Raw genomic sequence first — 21,445 nt, forward strand, 5'->3', positions numbered from 1 at the left:
AGTATAAAAAATGCAAACTCTTTTGTAACCTACAGCTACAGCTTTGAAATAGGGAAATATTCGTTATTTTTAGTGCGATGGCTGTCATCGTCTTATGACGTCATAGTTAGAACCTTTGTGGTGATCAATTTTTGGAAAACTTTTAATATGTTGTTCCCCACATATAATAGTAATAAAAAAAAAATCCTAAAACGCTTTCTTGGAATTTGTTCTGGGTCTAACCGTATTTTGACTGGACTACATGGAGGTGATCAGCCTGTGGCACTGCTGAGGTTTTATGGAAGCAAAGGTTGCTTTGATAGCATCCTTCAGCTCGTCTGCATTGTTGTGTCTGGTGTCTCTCATCTTCCTGTTGACAATACCCCATAGATTCTCTATGGGGTTTAGGTCAGGTGAGTTTACTGGCCAATCAAACTCAGTGATAATGTGATTATTAAACCAGGTATTGGCACTTTTGGCAGTGTGGACAGGTGCCAAGTCCTGCTGGAAAAGGAAATTTCCATATCCTAAAAGCTTGTTGGCAGAGGGAAACATGAAGTGCTCTAAAATTTCCTGGTAGACGGCTGCGCTGACTTTGGTCTTGATGAAACACAGGGGACCTACACCAGCAGATGACATGGCTTCCCAAACTATCACTGGTTGTGGAAACTTCACACTAGACCTCAAGCAGCTTGGATTATGGCCTCTCCACTTTTCCTCCAGACTCTGGTACCTTGATTTCCAAATGAAATACAAAATTTACTTTCATTTGAAATCAACACCTTGGACCACTGAGAACAGTCCAGACGCTTTTGGAGTTGTCTATTGTTCATGAGTGGCTTGACACAAGAAATGCGACAGTTCTAGCCCATGTCCTGGATACTTCTGTGTGTGGTGGCTGTTGAAGCACTGACTCCTGCAGCAGTCCACTCCTTGTGAATCTCCCCCAAATTTTTGAATGGCTTTTTCTTAACAATCCTATCAAGGCTGCAGTTATTCCGATTGTGAGGCAAATCCCGGGATATGAAGATGAATTATGACTTCCAGTCATAATCGCTCATCACTCCCTGGCAGTGCCCCCCTCCCTTCTTGTTCTCAATGTCCAGCATCTGTGAAGGTGTTACACCTCCATGGCCATCTCCTGTGATATGGAGATGAGATGATGTGGGAACAATGGACACAGGAGGACTCCCTGCCGTGACCCTGTGGTAGGAGCTGCTATCTAATTAGCAAGCTTGGAAGTATCCAGACAGAACGACTCCAGTAAAAAATGGTTCATATCTCGCAAGCCATATTTCCGATAAATATGGCAACCATAAAAATGGTGTCTCCGCATGCGGACGATGCTGGCACACCCTTTTTATGGGAGCGGGAGCTTGGGAAATACCCCAGGCGTGATATCAGCCAATGGGGAACTAGTAGACAAGTCATGAGTCCTCTCATTCTGTAGCTAAATTCATAGCTGTCACAATGAGAGCGTCGGCGTCCGCCTACGACGCTCCCAGGCAAAGTTATGGCCATATTCCATGTTGTGGATTTTGTCCATAACTCCAGCCAGGGGTGGAGCAGTGCTCCCTCTGAGGTCACGAAGGTAGGAGGGGACCTGGATTTGCCCAGGTTGATAACCCTACTTCGGCCATTTTCCAGTGTTCTTTCGCTGGGGGTCACGTGCAGGAAACATCTGTGGGAGTTCCTAGAAACCTGGTCTACAGCGCCCCCCTGTGGCCAGACGCACAAGGTAACTGATTGAATTGCATACCTGTTTGTAAACCATGCTTTATCTGTAACTGTACTCTGACCTATGTATATTCTGTAGATTCCCTATTGTATATATTGTAGTTTCTAGTGTGCTTTAGGCTGATTAAATTATATAATTAATCTTGGGCTGTTCTGTTATCTCGATCTTGAATCCCACGTCTGTGTGTTCGGCTAATAGTTACCGTGAAGCGGTTGGTGGCAGCGAGTTGTGCCAAGGATTATTGTGGGGAGGCCAGTGAGATTCGGGGAGGTTTTATATATTCCGCCCGCGGAGGTCGCGGGAATATATACCCTACTCTCACCGGGGACCCTTCAATAATCGGCATAAGTAGTATAGCGGCCTCCTTGCTTATTGTCGGGCAATTCCATAATTGGCCTGACTATAAGAGGGGCGCTAGAGAGCGCGTCACGTGCTCTGTCTGTCGGTCGGGAGGTATAAAGGAGGGGTGACCCCCACTTGTTACCCCCCGATTGTGACGTACTGGTAGCCAGCGCGGGGGATTTCTGAGTGACCCCCCGGTGGTTTGTGACATATTGGTGGCATAGCGGTGGGATCGAGATAATAGTGTGTGTGAGTGTGAGACCCATACTCCCAGACACTAAAGACTGCCTGCAGCAGCTGTGGCTGCTGGGGTCTTCAGACTAGCTCAACACTAGAGTGTCAGAGTGCAGATACTGTAAGGTGTGTGGAGGCATCAGGTGTCAGTTCTGTGTCAGTGACCAAAAGTCTGCAAGAATGGCTGATGGCACCAGGAGCAGAGCTATGCAACTGGCCAATGCTAAAGCAGGAGCCGAAGAGAGGGAGGACGGTGCTGTGGACAGTAATGAGGAGGTTGTCCACGAGCCCTCCAAGAGCCCGACGCCAGAGAACAGCTCTGCAGAGGACATTGCACAACCTGGCACTGATGGACAAGATGAGGAGCAGCTCACCCAAGGGTCCTCAACGAGCCAGATGGCTGGAGACCGGGATACCTACGAGATACTCATGGCCGAGCGTGGGCGACAGGCAGCGCGTGACGCTGAGGCTGCGGAGCGGCAAGCAGCGCGTGACGCTGAGGCTGCGGAACGGCAAGCAGCGCGTGAGGCTGCGGAGCGGCAGGCAGCGCGTGAAGAGCGAGAGCGACAGGCAGACCGTGACTACCAGCTGCAGCTAGCTCAGCTCCGGCCCTCATCAGCCACATGTGACCTTCAAAACACCAAACTTCCAAAGGTCTGTGTTGAGGACTTCCCAGTGCTGGAGAAGGATGGAGACTTGGACTCTTTCCTGACTGCTTTTGAACGGACTTGCTTGCAGCACCATCTGGACAAGGATCAGTGGGCCAAATACCTGACCCCCCGTCTAAGGGGTAAGGCCCTGGATATCCTTGGGGACTTGCCTGCTGAGGCAGATCAGGGCTACGACACCATCAAGCGGGCCCTGATCCAACAGTACAACCTCACTCCAGAGTCCTACCGCAAGAAGTTCCGGACCCTGCAAAAGGGACCAAAGGACTCCTGGGCTGACCACCGGCGGGCACTTGCCCGAGCTGCCGACCACTGGACCCAAGGCCTGCAGCTTTCCACCGGACCGGAGATCCTGGACTTGTTCATCACGGAGCAACTCTTGTGGAACTGCCCTGAGGATCTCCGCCAGTTCATCCGAGACCAGAAGCCAAAGGGGTCCACGGCTACAGCTGCCCTGGCCGATGACTACACCAACAATCGGGCTCCTGAGGCCAGGAGAGCAGCCACCAGCAGCACCTGGAGAGGGGGTAAGATGAACTCTGCGACTGCCCCACCTGCCCCTAGACTGCAGGGGGTGTCCCCCTCAACTCCCCTCTCCAGGCCCGTGGCAGAACCAAGACGGTGCCACCAGTGCAACTTACCTGGACACTTCAAGGCCATGTGCCCTCAGCGTCCCAAGGCCCCGGCTCCGTCCCCGTCCCAAGGGCCGCCCAAGGTGTATTGTGTGGGTGGGGGTGGTGGTAGGTCCCTGGACAGCTTCCAACCTGTCACCGTCGGCCGGTCTGTGACCATAGGACTGCGAGACAGCGCCTCGGAGGTGACTCTGGTGCGGCCTGAGATGGTGTCCCCCCAAGACTTGATCCCTGGAAAAACCCTCGCTGTCTCCGGGATTGGAGGCATTGACCCGGCGCTGCCTGTTGCTGACATTTATGTGGACTGGGGCGCAGGGCGAGGGGTGAGAGAGGTGGGGGTAACTGATCGGATCCCTGCAAACGTGCTACTTGGGACAGATTTGGGGCAGATAACCTCCCAGTTTGGGCCCCCCCCAAGGGCTGAACCTTCAGCCCGTACTGACATGACTCCTAACAATGTTAATGTGTTATCTATGAATGATGTAAGGGAGGAGGGAGTGAACTCTGATATTTCTGCTTGCACAGACACCATAGACACACACACAGCTGCAGCTGTGACAGGGGAGGGGGTCAGAGAAAGGTGTGACAATGCCTCTACAACTAATCAGCCTGTGAGCTGGGATCTGCTGCCCTCTGCAGGGATAAGCAGAGAGCAGGGTGCTGCAGGGGGAGGACCAGTGTGTGGGGTGGGGGCTACCACAGCAAATGTGGGGTCCCCAGAGATTTCACAGCGGGGTTCTGTTGCTGCAGGAGGGGAACAGGCAGGTGAGATTGGGGCCGGTCCAGGAGCGGAAGTGCTCCCAGGTAAGATCTCGGTGCATGGTTCCCCCACAACCGGGGTGTCAGGAAGCCAGGTAGGTCTGCCTGAACCGGCGACTTGGTCAGGAACGGAGGAGGAGCAGGCACGACCCACGGTCGCAGCGGCTGTGGCCGCTGTCACCCGCAGTGGGAGTGCTGGAAGCCAAGGGGCCTCCCGGAGGTCCGATAGCTCTTCCCCTTCTGACCAAGTGGCAGCCGAGTCAGGTGGAGGCCAGGACACAGGTCCCGGGGTACTGACCGAAGATGTGACAGTCTCGTCGATTCTGGCCACATCTAGTCAGGGGTTTCAGGCAGCGTTAGAAGCTGACGACAGCCTGAAAGCTCTAAAGGAGCAGGCGGCACAGCCTCCCTCGGACTCGGACCCGGAGCGAGTGGTCTGGGACCAAGGACGGCTGTACCGGGCCACGGTCCAGCAGGGTTCACCGGAGGCGTGGCCCAGGGACCGACAGTTGGTGGTACCCTATCCGTTCCGGACGGAGTTGTTGCAGATCGCACATGAGATTCCGATGGCCGGACACCTAGGGATCGCTAAGACCAAGGCCAGGTTAAACCAGCATTTCTACTGGCCAAAAATGGGGGCCGATGTGGCTGCCTACTGCCGTTCGTGTGAAACCTGTCAGAGAGTGGGGAAGGCGGGGCCACGCCCCAAAGCCCCACTGGTATCTCTGCCCATCATCGATGAGCCTTTCAGGAGGGTGGCTGTGGATCTGGTCGGCCCGCTGGCCATCCCCAGCAGCTCCGGGAAACGCTTCATACTGACGGTAGTGGACTATGCCACCCGGTACCCAGAAGCAGTGGCCTTGTCGTCCATTCGGGCTGACAAGGTGGCCACCGCATTGCTGGAGATTTTCTCCCGAGTGGGTTTTCCCCAGGAAATGCTCACTGACCGGGGGACTCAATTCATGTCCCAGCTGATGGAGGCCCTCTGTAAGCAAGTCCAGGTGCGACATCTGGTGGCCAGCCCGTACCATCCACAGACTAATGGCCTGTGCGAGCGGTTCAATGGCACCTTAAAGCAGATGCTTAAGATGTTGGTCGACTCCCATGGGCGTGACTGGGAGCGGTATCTCCCACACCTGTTATTTGCTTACCGGGAGGTTCCACAGGCCTCAACAGGATTCTCACCGTTTGAGCTCCTGTACGGGCGACGTGTGCGGGGCCCCCTGGCTCTGGTGAAAGAGGCTTGGGAAGGGGATTTGGCCACCCCTGGAGTGTCGGTTATCGAGTATGTCATGCGCTTCCGGGACAAAATGCAGGCCTTGACGCAACTGGTACACGACAATATGGCTCAAGCCCAGGCCGATCAGAAGCGTTGGTACGACCAGAACGCTTGTGAGAGGACCTACCAAGTGGGTCAAAAGGTGTGGGTACTGGTCCCCGTACCACAGGACAAGCTTCAGGCAGCCTGGGAAGGCCCATACCTCGTGTACCAGCAGCTCAACCCTGTGACGTACCTGGTCACCCTGGACCCTGCCCGTGGAAGGCGGAAGCCCTTCCATGTGAACATGATGAAGGCACATCATGAGCGGGAGGCGTGTGCGCTCCCCGTGTGCAACCTGCCCGAGGAGGGAGAAGCGGAAACCCTCTTGGATATGCTAGCCCAGGTTAGGGCCGGCGGATCCATTGAGGATGTGGAGGTTGGCCACCAGCTCTTGGAGGACCAACGGTCACAGCTGTGGGCCACCCTCCTCCCCTTCCGGGGGTTGTTTACCAACCAGCCCGGAAGGACTGACTTGGCTGTCCATCACGTGGACACTGGGGATCATCCCCCGATCCGGCGTTCAGCATATCGGGTCTCCCTGGAGGTGCAGCAACACATGCGCCAGGAGATTGACGAGATGCTGAAGCTGGGGGTGATCCAGGCATCCAACAGCGCTTGGGCCTCGCCTGTAGTCCTCGTCCCTAAGAAGGACCGAACCACTCGGTTCTGCGTGGACTACAGGGGGCTCAATGCTGTCACGGTCGCCGATGCGTACCCAATGCCACGCATCGATGACCTGCTCGATCAGTTGGCCGGGGCTCAGTACCTGACCATCATGGACCTGAGCCGGGGATATTGGCAGATCCCCCTGACTCGCAAGGCCAGGGAACGCTCTGCCTTTATTACCCCATTTGGACTATACGAGTCCACGGTGATGCCATTCGGGATGAGGAATGCCCCTGCCACTTTCCAGCGGATGGTCAACACCCTGCTCAAGGGACTTGAAGGGTACGCGGCCGCGTACCTAGATGACATTGCCGTCTTCAGTCCCACCTGGGAGGACCACCTAGAGCATCTAGCACAGGTGCTCAGGCGGATCCACCGGGCAGGTTTGACCATCAAGCCGGGAAAGTGTCAGCTGGCCATGAGCGAGGTCCAGTACCTCGGTCACCGGGTAGGCGGGAGAACACTGAAGCCCGAGCCTGAGAAAGTGGAGGCCATCGCATCCTGGCCCACCCCCAGGACCAAGAAGCAGGTGATGTCCTTCTTGGGGACCGCTGGGTACTATAGGAGGTTTGTTCCACGCTATAGTAGCCTGGCAAAGCCCTTGACGGACCTCACCAAGAAGAAGCTGCCCTCTGCAGTCGATTGGACAATGGACTGCGAGACAGCCTTCCAGGCCCTAAAGGACGCCCTGTCCAGCCCGCCCGTGCTACAGGCAGCCGACTTCACGCGGCCGTTTGTAGTACAGACCGACGCCAGTGACTTCGGCCTCGGTGCGGTGCTCAGCCAGGTGGACTCTGCGAGCCAAGAGCACCCAGTCTTGTACCTGAGCAGGAAGCTGTTACCAAGGGAAGTGGCCTATTCCACGATGGAGAAGGAGTGCCTGGCCATAGTGTGGGCCCTGCAGCGTCTGCAACCCTATCTATACGGGCGCCACTTCATCGTGGAGACGGACCACAATCCCCTCAGCTGGTTGCACACCGTCTCTGGGACGAATGGGCGATTGTTGCGATGGAGCCTTGCGCTCCAGCAATACAACTTCACCATTCGCCACAAAAGGGGCCGTGACCACGGTAACGCAGACGGGCTGTCCCGACAAGGAGAGGTCGCGGACGGGCGCACGGGGGGAACACCGGAGTGTGCTGCCCCCTAGCGCCCTCAAAAGGGGGGAGGTGTGAGGCAAATCCCGGGATATGAAGATGAATTATGACTTCCAGTCATAATCGCTCATCACTCCCTGGCAGTGCCCCCCCTCCCTTCTTGTTCTCAATGTCCAGCATCTGTGAAGGTGTTACACCTCCATGGCCATCTCCTGTGATATGGAGATGAGATGATGTGGGAACAATGGACACAGGAGGACTCCCTGCCGTGACCCTGTGGTAGGAGCTGCTATCTAATTAGCAAGCTTGGAAGTATCCAGACAGAACGACTCCAGTAAAAAATGGTTCATATCTCGCAAGCCATATTTCCGATAAATATGGCAACCATAAAAATGGTGTCTCCGCATGCGGACGATGCTGGCACACCCTTTTTATGGGAGCGGGAGCTTGGGAAATACCCCAGGCGTGATATCAGCCAATGGGGAACTAGTAGACAAGTCATGAGTCCTCTCATTCTGTAGCTAAATTCATAGCTGTCACAATGAGAGCGTCGGCGTCCGCCTACGACGCTCCCAGGCAAAGTTATGGCCATATTCCATGTTGTGGATTTTGTCCATAACTCCAGCCAGGGGTGGAGCAGTGCTCCCTCTGAGGTCACGAAGGTAGGAGGGGACCTGGATTTGCCCAGGTTGATAACCCTACTTCGGCCATTTTCCAGTGTTCTTTCGCTGGGGGTCAACGTGCAAGGAAACATCTGTGGGAGTTCCTAGAAACCTGGTCTACAGCGCCCCCCTGTGGCCAGACGCACAAGGTAACTGATTGAATTGCATACCTGTTTGTAAACCATGCTTTATCTGTAACTGTACTCTGACCTATGTATATTCTGTAGATTCCCTATTGTATATATTGTAGTTTCTAGTGTGCTTTAGGCTGATTAAATTATATAATTAATCTTGGGCTGTTCTGTTATCTCGATCTTGAATCCCACGTCTGTGTGTTCGGCTAATAGTTACCGTGAAGCGGTTGGTGGCAGCGAGTTGTGCCAAGGATTATTGTGGGGAGGCCAGTGAGATTCGGGGAGGTTTTATATATTCCGCCCGCGGAGGTCGGGGGAATATATACCCTACTCTCACCGGGGACCCTTCAATAATCGGCATAAGTAGTATAGCGCCTCCTTGCTTATTGTCGGGCAATTCCATAATTGGCCTGACTATAAGAGGGGCGCTAGAGAGCGCGTCACGTGCTCTGTCTGTCGGTCGGGAGGTATAAAGGAGGGGTGACCCCCACTTGTTACCCCCCGATTGTGACGTACTGGTAGCCAGCGCGGGGGATTTCTGAGTGACCCCCCCGGTGGTTTGTGACACCGATTGATTGTGCACCTTTTTCTACCACACTTTGTCCTTCCACTAAACTTTCCATTATTATGCTTGGATACAGCACTCTGTGAACAGCCAGCTTCTTTAGCAATGACCTTTTGTGGCTTACCCTCTTTGTGGAGTGTGTCAATGACTGCCTTCTGGACATCTGTCAAGTCAGCAGTCTTCCCCATGATTGTGTAGCCTTTTAAACACTTAGGAAGCCTTTGCAGGTGTTTTGTGGTAATTATTCTAATTTTCTGAGATAATGGCTTGGGTTTTCATTGGCTGTAAGCCATAATCATCAACATTAACAGAAATAAACACTTGAAATAGATCACTCTGTCTGTAATGACTCTATAATATATGCGTTTCCCTTTTTTGTATTGAACTACTGAAATAAATTAACTTTTTGATGACATTCTAATTAGTTGAGATGCACTTATAGCTGCCAGCCAAACAAACAGCCAAACCATCATTCAGCCGGCAGTTATCTAACTCTACTGTCCTATACAAATAAAATGCACTATATCGATCAATACTGTGTTCTCTTTGAGCGGTTCTCTACCAGAACTCTCTGGTGCAGTATCTCTTAGAGAACAAAGGGATGTGCACTCCAAAAAATTACATACCTGATCCTTTTCTCTCCCTGCAATCATATACAGTACATTAGACTGTCAGCTAAGGCTAGTTTCACACACCCGTCTTTTCGCCGGATTGGCGGTTCCGGCGCACTGTGTGATACAGTACAATGGCAGCGCTGCAAATTCCGGGTCACATGACAGCATGTGACGCGAGCTTGTCGCGCTGTCATTGTACTGCATACACTGTACTGGAGTGCGCCGTAACCGCCAATCCGGCGAAAAGACGGATGTGTGAAACTAGTTAATGCCGGAATCACACGGTACGATATATCGGGCGATATGTCGTCGGGGTCACGTCGTTAGTGACGCACATCTGGCATCGTCAGAGAGATCGTACTGTGTGATACCTCCGAATGACTGTAACGAGCAAAAATACTCACCTTATCGTTGCTCGTTGACACGTCGTTCATTTTCAAAATGTCGTTCCTACTTCTGTGCTCCGGTTGTTCATTGATCCCGTGGCAGCACACGTCGCTCCGTGTGACACCTCGGGAACAACGAACACAGCTTACCTGCGTCACGCCAGCAATGCGGAAGGAAGGAGGTGGGCGGGATGTTACGTCCCGCTCATCTCCTCCCCTCCGCTTCTATTGGCCGGCTGCCGTGTGATGACGATGTGACGCCGAACGTCCCTCCCCCTACAGGCAAAGGATGTTCGCCGCCCACAGCGACGTCGCCCGGGAGGTAAGTGCGTGTGACGGGGGTTTAACGTCTTTGTGCGTCACGGGCAACTAATTGCCCGTGACGCACAAACGACGGGGGCGGGTACGATCGCTTGTGCGATCGCACGATAGATCGTCCCGTGTGACGCCGGCATTAGCCTTTTGTTATTGATGGGTTCGGTACAAATTAGTCTAATTTGTATGGTGTCTTTCAGAGATAATAATTCTCTTCAGTTGTTGTTCCCAATGTTTTATCCACATTTTTTCTTCATATTGCATACATCCTAGTAAAATTTTCTTTTTCCTATTTGACAGAGCAATGTAGATGTCAGGATGAGCTCATTCAACAATGGTGTGATACAGTGTTCTTTTACGTCAAGAAATCAAATCTCAACACAACCTCCAATCCAACAGTCCCGTTCCAGTAACAGTTCTGATATGTACTTTATATTAATGGCTTATGGATCCTCTGATAACGGTGAGTAAATCTGAGGCTGCAGTATATGCTAGTTCCTTATGTGTGATAATGTTTTCCTCTTCCATGCTGATAAACCTATCAAATGTGGTTGGCGTGTAGACTAATTATTACTGTCTGTAACTTCATAATTCAGAGAGTATATTTTATCAGGTATATAAGGAGTAATATGAAGACAGATGATGATCATATGATCATCAAGTCCTTGTTAATACTTTTATTATTGATAACACCTTAATCGTTGTTTAAATGTAATTAAAACATTATTTAGAACATTTATGCAAATCACGTAGGTATAGTTCCCACCACTACTATGCTGTTGTTGATTATTTCTTTTTAATATGTCTTTTAATGATCTTATATTAAGGAAGATTTTTTTTTTAAGACAAACTAGATCACATGATGCCAGCCAAACAATTTGCCAAACCATAATTCAGCCGGCAAATATATAACACTACTTATCTATACAAAGGAGCACTCGCTCTACCGATCAATACTGTGTTCTCTTACAACAGTTCTGTGTAGGAGTGAGCCAGGTGATGGCGGACAGGGCTCCACTCCCCTACATTAGTTTGAACATGTGCTGGGAGGGTGTAACACTTGAGTCTTTTGGGGTACGTCAGCCACCCCACTGCTGGTCACTGTTGGAGACATAGCAGGTTAACACATCACACTGAGAAATTCTTGGCAACACAACAACAGACACTTTATTTGACTTGCAATCTTCTGGACAGACATGGTCACACAATCCTGTTCTGCTGTAGCTGTTCTGCTTGGGTACTTTTCCTATCTAGCCCTCGGGTGGGTATTAGTGTCCCACTCAGAATTCTGGAAGGTCTGTTAAAATATAGGGATAAGGCCGGGCTCTACTGCTATGAAGTAGGAGGTGCTTCAGGGAAAAGAGACTATAGTTAGGTAAATCCCAATCACACAAAAGGACAAAAGTGGATGCAATAGTGTTTTATTGAAAAAAGAAACACAAACGCCTCAACCAGCAATAGTGCAAAAGCCAACGTTTCGGCCAAAATTGGCCTTTATCAAGGTTTTGCGTATCCTATCCTGGTGAGTAAGACGAATTGGACGTCTACAAGAGCGTATCTTGAAAGAGGCGGCGGTTTTTATAGGTGTATTGCAATACCCAAGGAGGCACGTAGGATAGGTAGAGGGACCCGCTGCCTTATCCTGCTGCCACCACTGACCCCTGGGACCCAGTCCCTTTTCCTCCTGCTGCTAAGGCATCTCATCTTTCCCTCTACCTATCCTACGTGCCTCCTTGGGTATTGCAATATACCTATAAAAACCGACGCCTCCTTTCAGATACTTTCTTGTAGACTCCCAATTCTTCTTACTCATCAGTATAGGATACTCAAAACCTTGATAAAGGCCAATCTTGGCCGAAATGTTGGCTTTTGCACTATTTCTGGTTGAGGTATTTGTGTTTCTTTTTTGCAGATAGTCTGTCATTAAAACACTATTGCATCCAAATTACTTTTGTCCTTTTGTGTGCTTGTGGAAGGTCTGGCACACGGAGAGACACACAACAAACAAAGGGTTCACCACAACTAACAAGGGGTACACCGGGGACAATATAACAGTGAGCCCTGGTACTAGAGAGGCGGATGATGGGACACCTCCTGCACTCCCTTGCAGCTGCATCCTGCACTCCTAGCAAGTTATATACAGGTTCTGCACCTGTCATCAAGCAGGAAACCTGAAACCCTAGGAAGCCCTGCTTCATGGCAGCAGTCAGACACCAGGACTGCAGCCTACACCGCTTTACACAAGGGCTCCAACAGCTTCTTCCACCTCGAGGCCTAACTTCAGAATGAATCATAATAACTGGCGCCCTCAACTGCGAGATGTGACCATATATATGGGAAGGGAGTGGTCACCAACCGGAACCACCTGAGGCCAGGAATCAGAAGCTGCTGGAAAGGAAAATCGACATTAACCCTAGAAGCATCAAATGAAAAGGAAATGCATTTGATATAAGGAGTCTCAGATGACGGTGTGAGACTGTGGCCTAGATCCTGTCACAAGTTTCTATATGCAGAGAGACGGCCATGACAATTAGCATTTCAGCAACTGAGTCCAAACTTTAACTTTTTTTCCTGTTTCTTATCTTTTTCGGCTTCCCGTATCATTCACCACCTTGGATGGTGTCTATGTTGCCCAGCCTAAGGTGAGCCTTAGGACACAATGGAGAAGACCTTCCCTGACGGACCCCACACCAGGACACGTCCACATCTTAGGAACTAGAAAAATTGCCAGCACTTCCTAATCTCATAATCTGAACTGGTGCATACTGAACATGACCTACAATATCCAAAATAGCAGTTGCACTCAAGTACAGGAAAGGAGAAAAAACAAGAATGTAGATGGTGAATATTAGAATAGGAATCTGTATTACTGCCAAGAAAACTTGAAAACCTTTTTTTTAAAAAAAATATGAGTTACTTAGCAAATAAAGGTGGCCAAATTTACCTGTGCTAAGATACCACGTCAAGGTGTAACTCTCATGTCTGTTTGGACAAGAGAGGCATAGCAATTAGAGTAGGACCCAGATGAGTTACACCTTGACGGGGTGACTAGGCACAAGTAAATTTGGCCACCTTTATTTGCTAAGTAACTTATATTTGTTAAAAATATGTTTTCATGTTTTCTTGGCAGTAATGCGTATTTGTGACGCCCCTGGACTATCAGATCATCACAGGGTACTGCACGCTCTTTTCCCTTAGTGCAGTATTCAAATCCCTCATGGTTCTGAGTCCCCATCTTACAGTGCTGCCTCCAACAGCAAATCAAATCCTAGGAACACCCTACACCACACCCACCAGACACACCAGTGGGTGGCTTGAGCAGAATAGGGTCACCCACCTAGGGGTCACGAAGGGAGGGTCAGGAGAGTGTCAGTAAAGTGAAGTGAAGGAAGTGAAGTGAGAAGGGAGTGAAGTGGAGGAAGCAGGGAGCGGTAGCTCCCCATAGTAGCTGTCTAGGTTGCAAGCGGTGGTCTGGACCTAGAGGAGTCGGACCCCCGGTCACAGGGCATTGAGGCAAAGTGCCTGGACCTGTTGAGTGAATGGTCGGCAGCATGGTAATATCACCGGTCCGGGACAGAAGGCACGGCGGGGTACACGGACTCTAGGTCGGGGAGAAGCTTCAGGCAACCCGGCAATTAACCTGAGGAGAGCGGAGCCTTTATTGACTGTTCCCACGAGCTCCAGAATCTGGGCACTAGCGCAATGAGGGGGATAGGGCCTTCCACATACACAGCCCACTGAAATCCCAAGTGTGAGCCCTGAGAGCAGGCTCCCACACTTAGCCACAGTGGGGAGCGGGGACGTCAAGTTCCAGACTACCGGGCCACTACAGTAAATCTAAACTTTGTACCAGGAGGCAGGTCACGGATCACCAGGCAGCACTGCAGGGGACGGGACCCGGACGAGCTTCCCATGAGAGGCAGCGGCACCTAGAGACTTGGTGTACCCAGTTGTCAGCGTCTGCTTATTGGCTGAGTGAGTACATGAGTAATCTCCGCGTCACGACACCCAGCATCATCTTCCAGAGCCCCGGGGCATACCCCTACCCGTGGAGGGTACCGACACCTTGCTGCCCTATTCCATCACCCCGGGTACTCCTAACAGCGGCAGCGGTGGTACTCCCAATTACCGCACACCACGGGTGGTGTCACGAACTATAACTCCCCTGCAAATACTCCCTCTTACTTTAGAGTGTGGCCCCAAGCCCCCAGGTCCGGAGACCCTTGAGACACGAACGGACATTGCCCACGGATCCGAGCGGTTCGATCTGCTGCTGGGGCAGCACATATTCATATTCCAATGTTCACCATCAACATTCTTGTTTTTTCTCCTTCCCTTTACTTGAGTGCAACTGCTATTTTTGACACACCTCAAGAACGTCTCTGTAGAACTTCCTTCCTTGACTGTCTGACTATATCCCTCTCTGTCGCTTCTCCCTCTGTGCTCTAAGTTTCCAGGGTTACTAAAGTATCTATCTCTGGGCCTGTTGCTCCTGCACATAACACTCTTCCTGTTAGGCTGCTTTCACACTACGTTTTTTTAACATGTGTCGCGGGAGGAGGAGGGGACGCTGTGCTCTCCCACTGCTCGGGTTCGGCCGCCGTTGCTGCTGCGGCAGCTGCTGCTCGGTGGTGGCTCGAGCGGTGGGCCGGATCCCGGGGACTCGAGCGGAGCTCCTCGCCCGTGAGTGAAAAGGGGTGGTTTGGTTTTGGGGAATATTGTCCGTGATGCCACCCACGGTTGTGGTGATTTTTGGTAACACCACCGCTGCTCTGTATGGGGATCCCGGGAGCGGTGACAGGGAGCAGCTGAGTTGTTAGTTCTCCCCTCCGTGGGTAGGGGTTGGTTGTCCCGGGGCCCAGTGATGGGGTGGAGGATGGGTGATGGCAGGCCGGGTGCGGGGCCTGGTGAGGTGCAGGGTCGCGGGGGCAGCGCTGTGCCACACGGCACGGTGGTACTCACTCAGCCTGAGATGATGACACAGTTCTCGGTAAAACATACGGCTGGAGGGACGGTTCCCACAGACGGCTGCTGTTGCTTTTCCCCGGTAGTTAACGGTGACTGTCTCTTTTCCTGCACCTAGTACTTCTGTTGGTTCCAATGGGTTCCCACTGGTAACCCGCTCGCCGGCTTGGATATGGGCCAGAGGAGCCCCTCTTTGCCCGCAGGCGCTGGCCCTGAGAAACTGGTGCCATGGCGGTGGCGGTGTCTCTCTCATACGGTTGGACTGTTGCCTTCAATCGGGACTTAGTTGTTTGGAAACCCGGAGGTCCCCTTCACTGACGGATTTGGCAAATTCACGGCGACTCCTAGCCTTGCCGGGATCCGAAAGGCCCCTGCCAATGGTGCTGGCTTCTCCTTGTGTACCGGTCCGGTACCGACGGGCCACCACCCGTCCACGGCCCTTACGGCAACTCCGATAGGCCACTCCTGCAGACGGTCACCGCCATCTGCTAACCTTGCTGTCTCTGTCCGGGGCACACACCCGGACGCTCTCAGATCGTTGCTCTACTACCACTTTACTCTTCACACTCTCACATCCAACACTAATCTGCTCTCTTTTCCCGCCTCCAGGACTGTGATCTCCTCGGTGGGCGGGGCCAACTGCCTGGCCCACCCCCTGGTGTGAACATCAGCCCCTGGAGGAAGGCAACAAGGATTTCTGGGTCTAGCTTTGATGTGCCTAACCGGGGTGTAGGGTGTGGTGATGTCATTACCTGTGACCCCTGGCTTGTCCAGGGCGTCACACATGCGTCCTGAACGGTTTTTTTTAACGCAAAAATGGATCCAGTGCAAATGCGTTTTCATTTCAATGCATTTGCAATGGACTCGCGTCAACATGCGTTCACATGCGTTTGTGTGCGTTATAGTGAGGATCCAGCGGCTTGCAGTTTTTCAACATTTTTCAAAAACGCTACTTGTAGCGTTTTTGAGCTGCGTCCAAATACTGCAAATTGCTGGATCCTGACTATACTGTATGCAAACGCTGACATGCTGATAGACAGGATCCTGCTTGCTCTACTGAGCATACACAGAAACCAGCCTTGCGTGATCAGTCTCCCTCTCCCCCTCCCTCTACCCCCCTCTCTCCCCCTCCCTCTCCCTCTCTCCCCCTCCCTCTGTCTCTCTCCCCCTCCCTCTCTCCCCCTCCCTCTCTGTCTCTCTCCCCCTCCCTGTCGCCCCCTCCCTCTCTGTCTCTCTCTCCCTCCCTCTCTCCCCCGCCTGAGAGCTGCGGACACTCGTAACCAAGGTAAATATTGGGTAACCAAGCAAAGCGCTTCTCTTAGTTACCCTATGTTTACGTTGGTTACGTGTGCAGGGAGCAGGCAGCCCGGCTCCTAGCAGCTGCGGATGCTTGTAACCAAGGTAAATATCGGGTATCCATGCAAGTTACCCAATGTTTACGTTGGTTACGAGCCTCCGCAGCTGTCAGATGCCGGCTCCCAGTCTATCACGTTCAGTTCCACTGACTCCCGATCACATGACTCCAATGCCCACCCATAAACTTAGGCGGGCTTTGCACGCTGCGATGCTGCAGCGATAGTCCCGCCCCCGTCGCACGTGCAATATCTAGTGAAAGCTGTCGTAGCGATTATTATCGCTACGGCAGTTTCACACGCACATACCTGCCGTGCGACGTCCCTCTGGCCGGCGACCCGCCTCCTTCCTAAGGGGGCGGGTCGTGCGGCGTCACAGCGATGTCACACGGCAGGCGGCCAATTGAAGTGGAGGGGCGGAGATGAGCAGGATGTAAACATCCCGCCCACCTCCGTCCTTCTCATTGCAGCCGGCGGCAGGTAAGGTGAAGTTCCTCGCTCCTGCGGCTTTACACACAGCGATGTGTGCTGCCGCAGGAGCGAGGAACAACATCGCACCTGTCGCTCCACCGGCATTATGGAAATGTTGGAGGCTGCAGCGATGATACGATAACGACGCTTTTGCGCTCGTTCATCGTATCAAAAAGGATTTGCACATTGCGATATCGACTGCGACGCCGGATGAGCGTCACTTTCGATTTGACCCCATCGACATCGCACGTGCAATGTCGCAACGTGCAAAGCCGCCCTTAAAGTGACAGGATCCTGAAAAATAACACATGTGCTTGCATGCGTTTTTTTGCTGTAAAAGCAGGATTCGCTTTTACAGCAAAAAAGCGTTCATGACGCATGTTAAAAAAACGTAGTGTGAAAGCAGCCTTACTTAAACTCTATCTATATTATATCCTACTTAGATATTTGAGTAAGATAAGCATGCTATCTGTTAACATTCCTAGGCTTTATATTATACATAATAGCTATGCATTAGTCACACATGACAAATTACATGGAGATCCACATTATACACTAAAATACAGTAAAATGCAATAAAACACTTAAAACTGTCAGTCACTAGAGGACACCGATCGCTGCACTGCTCCGGCTTTGCTACATCTCCAGCCATACACATTAGCAGCAGCAATAAAATATCAGCTTTAATATACATTCTATGTACATCATAGGAGTAGGGTGATCCGGCAACCTCTTACGTGTGTGTACAGTACAGACCAAAAGTTTGGACACACCTTCTCATCTCTAGAACAACTGTTAAGAGGAGACTTTGTGCAGCAGGCCTTCATGGTAAAATAGTGCTAGGAAACCACTGCTAAGGACAGGCAACAACAAGAAGAGACTTGTTTGTGCTAAAGAACACAAGGAATGGACATTAGACCAGTGGAATTCTGTGCTTTGGTCTGATGAGTCCAAATTTGAGATCTTTGGATCCAACCACCGTGTCTTTGGCCAGCCGATTACTTACGTCGCGATGATGTCGCTGTGATGCCGAATGTACCTCCCCCTTGAAGGAGGGATTGTTTGGCAGTCACAGCGACGTCGCCGAGCAGCAGATAATGTTCATTACGGCAGCAATCACCACATATCGCATGTGCAACGGGGGTGGGTACTATCGCACTCGGCACCGCTAGCCGATGCTAGCGATGTCGCAACGTGTAAAGCCCGCCTAAGTCTGAACTGGGTGCAAAAACCCTAAAAAAACCTTTTATCTGCAAGAGGACACACATTAGCTAGGGACCCCAATGTAAGAGAATACCATGACGAGGTGTTGGGGCTCTTTTGTATTGATCAATTCAATAGCTAATTTTCTCTTTATTCTTAAGTTCATGGCAGTTATGCAGATTCCCTTGTCATATTTTCATTTTCACATATAGCTATTGTATTTTTCATGCTAGTATTCATACAGCAGTTTCTGCTTTACAGTTATTCCCCTTGCACTGTCACTGGTGTGCAGCCCTTCTCTCAATATAGTAAAGAAAAAAAATCAGACATGTGTTACGGCCCCATAAAATAATACAGTACCTATTGAAAAAACATTGTATCACACTTGGAACAAAAACCAAACATACGGTGGTGCGAGCAAACCATTTATATATATATATATATATATATATATATATATATATATATATATATATATATATATATATATATATATATATATATATTGTGAGACTCATGTGGGATTAGTGGATGAGGGCAGGTATATCTCACCCCGGTATCGGTCCTATGTGACTTAGCCTGGCCAGGATCACCTGGCTACTAATGGATTAATGGGAGGTGAAGGACGGAGGTAAAAGGAATCTGGGAAGTTGGGGGAGGGTCTCCATCTGGGAACACAGTAAGCCTGTCTGTGTAGGAGACACTTGTGAGGAGCAGTGCCTGATGTTTGTATGGTTTAGCTGGAAGGGAGAAGCCCTCCAGTTGGTAGTTAGGATAACACCGTGTATAGTTAGCGCCGGACAGGCAAGGATTTATTTTGTTGGTGTTTTTTTTCTTTTTGTTTATGCTTCACTGCAATAAACCTGACCAAGCGTCAGTTACACCTTGAATTCGGCTGTCTGCCTGAGGTGAATACGTGCCCTTTGAACCCAGCAAAGGCGATCCCGGAGCGTGTTATCACATTGTGGTGGAGAATGCGGGCAGCACGTTACAGCGCATCATAATGGATGACGTGGTGAAAGCGCTGGTACAATCCGCAGCTGTGCAGCAGGAGGCTAATCGCTTGATGTCGGCACAGTTGAAGGAACTGGTGGAATCGACGGTTAAAGACCGCCAACTTTTGCAGCAGGTGGCGCAGCGTCTGGCGACCGTACCGGAGAGTAATGCGGAGGCTGACCAGAGGGTGATTCATGTGAGTCGGTGCTGGCAGAAATTAACCACAGAGGACGATGTGGAAGCTTACCTGACCACGTTTGAACGGACGGCGGAGCGGGAAAAGTGGCCAAAGGAGCGTTGGGCCGACTTGCTTGCACCGTTTCTGGCAGGTGAGGCCCAAAAAGCCTACTTTGATCTTGAGCCTGAAGCAGCGCATGACTTTGATAAACTAAAAGCCGAGATCCTTGCCCGGCTGGGAGTGACGACGGCCGTGCGAGCACAGAGAGTTCATCAATGGACTTATCTGCCCGATAAACCACCGCGGTCACAGATGTTTGACCTCATTCACTTGACCAAGAAATGGCTACAGCCCGAGGTTTTGATGGCGCCAGAGATGGTACAAAGAATCGTTCTTGATAAATACCTAAGAGCTCTACCGCCATCTCTGAAGAGGTGGGTAAGCCATGGAAACCCCACGACAGCGGATCAGCTAGTGGATCTAGTGGAGCGTTATTCCTTGGCAGAAGGACTTATGGACGATGCTACACATCCTCGCTCTTCCCCTTCTCGACGAGGATCTGGTAAGACTGTTCCAGGGTCATGGGGAGGAGGAAAATATCCTAAGGCAGTGGAGGAGGAAAACAGGACTGCTGGCCCTGTGAGGGCTAAGGTGCCAAACTATGGTCTTAGCAAGGGGCCCGTGAGGTGTTTCCGCTGCAGGGAGGTGGGCCACATTGCTGCAAACTGTCCAGTAACTGCAGAACCGATGCAGTTTGATGTCACGGACTTTGAAAAACGCAGGGCTATGGTTGCACGGGTAGTGTGTGTTGCTGCATGTCAAGGCGATATGAAAAAACACCTGTGTGAAGTGTCCATTGATGGCAATACTGTTGTTGCACTATTAGACTCGGGAAGTGTGGTGACTCTGGTAAAGGCCAGTCTGGTAGCAGTCCCGATGGGACCGTCAGATACATTTTCTGTGACATGTGTGCATGGAGACACCTGCTCGTACCTCACAACGGTCTCCTGCATTACTACGCCCTATGGGTCTGTGCATCATAAGGTGGGACTAGTACCAGCACTATTGCATGATATTATTTTGGGCAGGGATTTTCCCCACTTCTGGCAGTTGTGGGAGAACCAATTAGTACCCCAGGGTAGCCGCACGGATGATCCTTCTCCCACACCTTGTGTGGGCCCGGAGCCACCAGAGGATGCCCCACAAGAGGGTTCAGAGGAGGAATCCGCTGAAAACAACCCCCAGTTCCCCTTTTCAGTTCTGGCGGGTGATTCCGATGAACCCGGGGCAGAGGCGGACACGGGTGGCTGTCCCCCTTCCTCTTGGCTGAATTTGGAAGTCCAGAAAGATGACTTCCAAAGTGAGCAAATGAGAGATCCTACCCTTTCTCAGGCTATAAAAAATGTTAAAATGATAAACGGGGTGCAGGTGGATGCAGGTACTAGGCTGTCTTACCCCTACATGGCACTGGAGAATGACTTTCTCTATCAGATAGAGAAGAAGGGGGATGACACAGTACAACGATTGGTTGTGCCGAGAGCCTACAGGCGGAGAGTGCTGGACCTGGCACACGGACACATGATGGGGGGACACCTGGGGGTCCAGAAAACTACCGAAAGGATATTACACTGTTTTGTTTGGCCCGGCATGCATCACGATATTCGCACCTATTGCGAGTCTTGTCCCGACTGCCAAATCTCTGCGCCTAGGCCCCGTTTCTGTAGCCCCTTAGTACCTCTGCCTATCATCCAGATCCCATTTGAGAGAATTGGGATGGATTTAGTTGGACCCCTCCCCAAGTCTGCACGAGGACACCAGCACATCCTTGTCATCTTGGATTATGCCACTCGTTACCCCGAGGCCATCCCTTTGCGTAACACGGCCACCAAGACCATTGCCAAGGAGCTGGTCCATGTGTTTAGTCGGGTTGGTGTCCCAAAACAAATACTCACAGACCAAGGAACCCCCTTTATGTCTAAAGTAATGAAAGAACTCTGCAGGCTGTTACAAATAGCACAGTTACGCACCTCCGTGTATCACCCTCAAACGGACGGACTGGTCGAACGGTTTAACAAAACTTTGAAACAGATGCTCCGTAAGGCGATAGACAAGGACGGGAAGAACTGGGACTACTTACTCCCGTATTTGCTTTTTGCCATCCGGGAGGT

The 21,445-nt window shown here is 51.3% G+C and overlaps 1 protein-coding gene across 1 annotated transcript in view; it reads left to right on the plus strand.

Annotated features, from left to right (window-relative positions):
- The window catches only part of LOC142249374 (putative ferric-chelate reductase 1), a 160,609-nt gene that overhangs the window by 89,084 nt on the left and 50,080 nt on the right, over positions 1 to 21,445 (plus strand). The window contains exon 8 of the mRNA XM_075321010.1: positions 10,413 to 10,575. Within this exon, the coding sequence (XP_075177125.1) occupies positions 10,413 to 10,575 (163 nt within the window). The remainder of the gene's footprint in view (positions 1 to 10,412; positions 10,576 to 21,445) is intronic.

This window comes from Anomaloglossus baeobatrachus, chromosome 8 (genome assembly GCF_048569485.1).
Source record: "Anomaloglossus baeobatrachus isolate aAnoBae1 chromosome 8, aAnoBae1.hap1, whole genome shotgun sequence".
Taxonomy (NCBI): Eukaryota; Metazoa; Chordata; class Amphibia; order Anura; family Aromobatidae; genus Anomaloglossus; species Anomaloglossus baeobatrachus.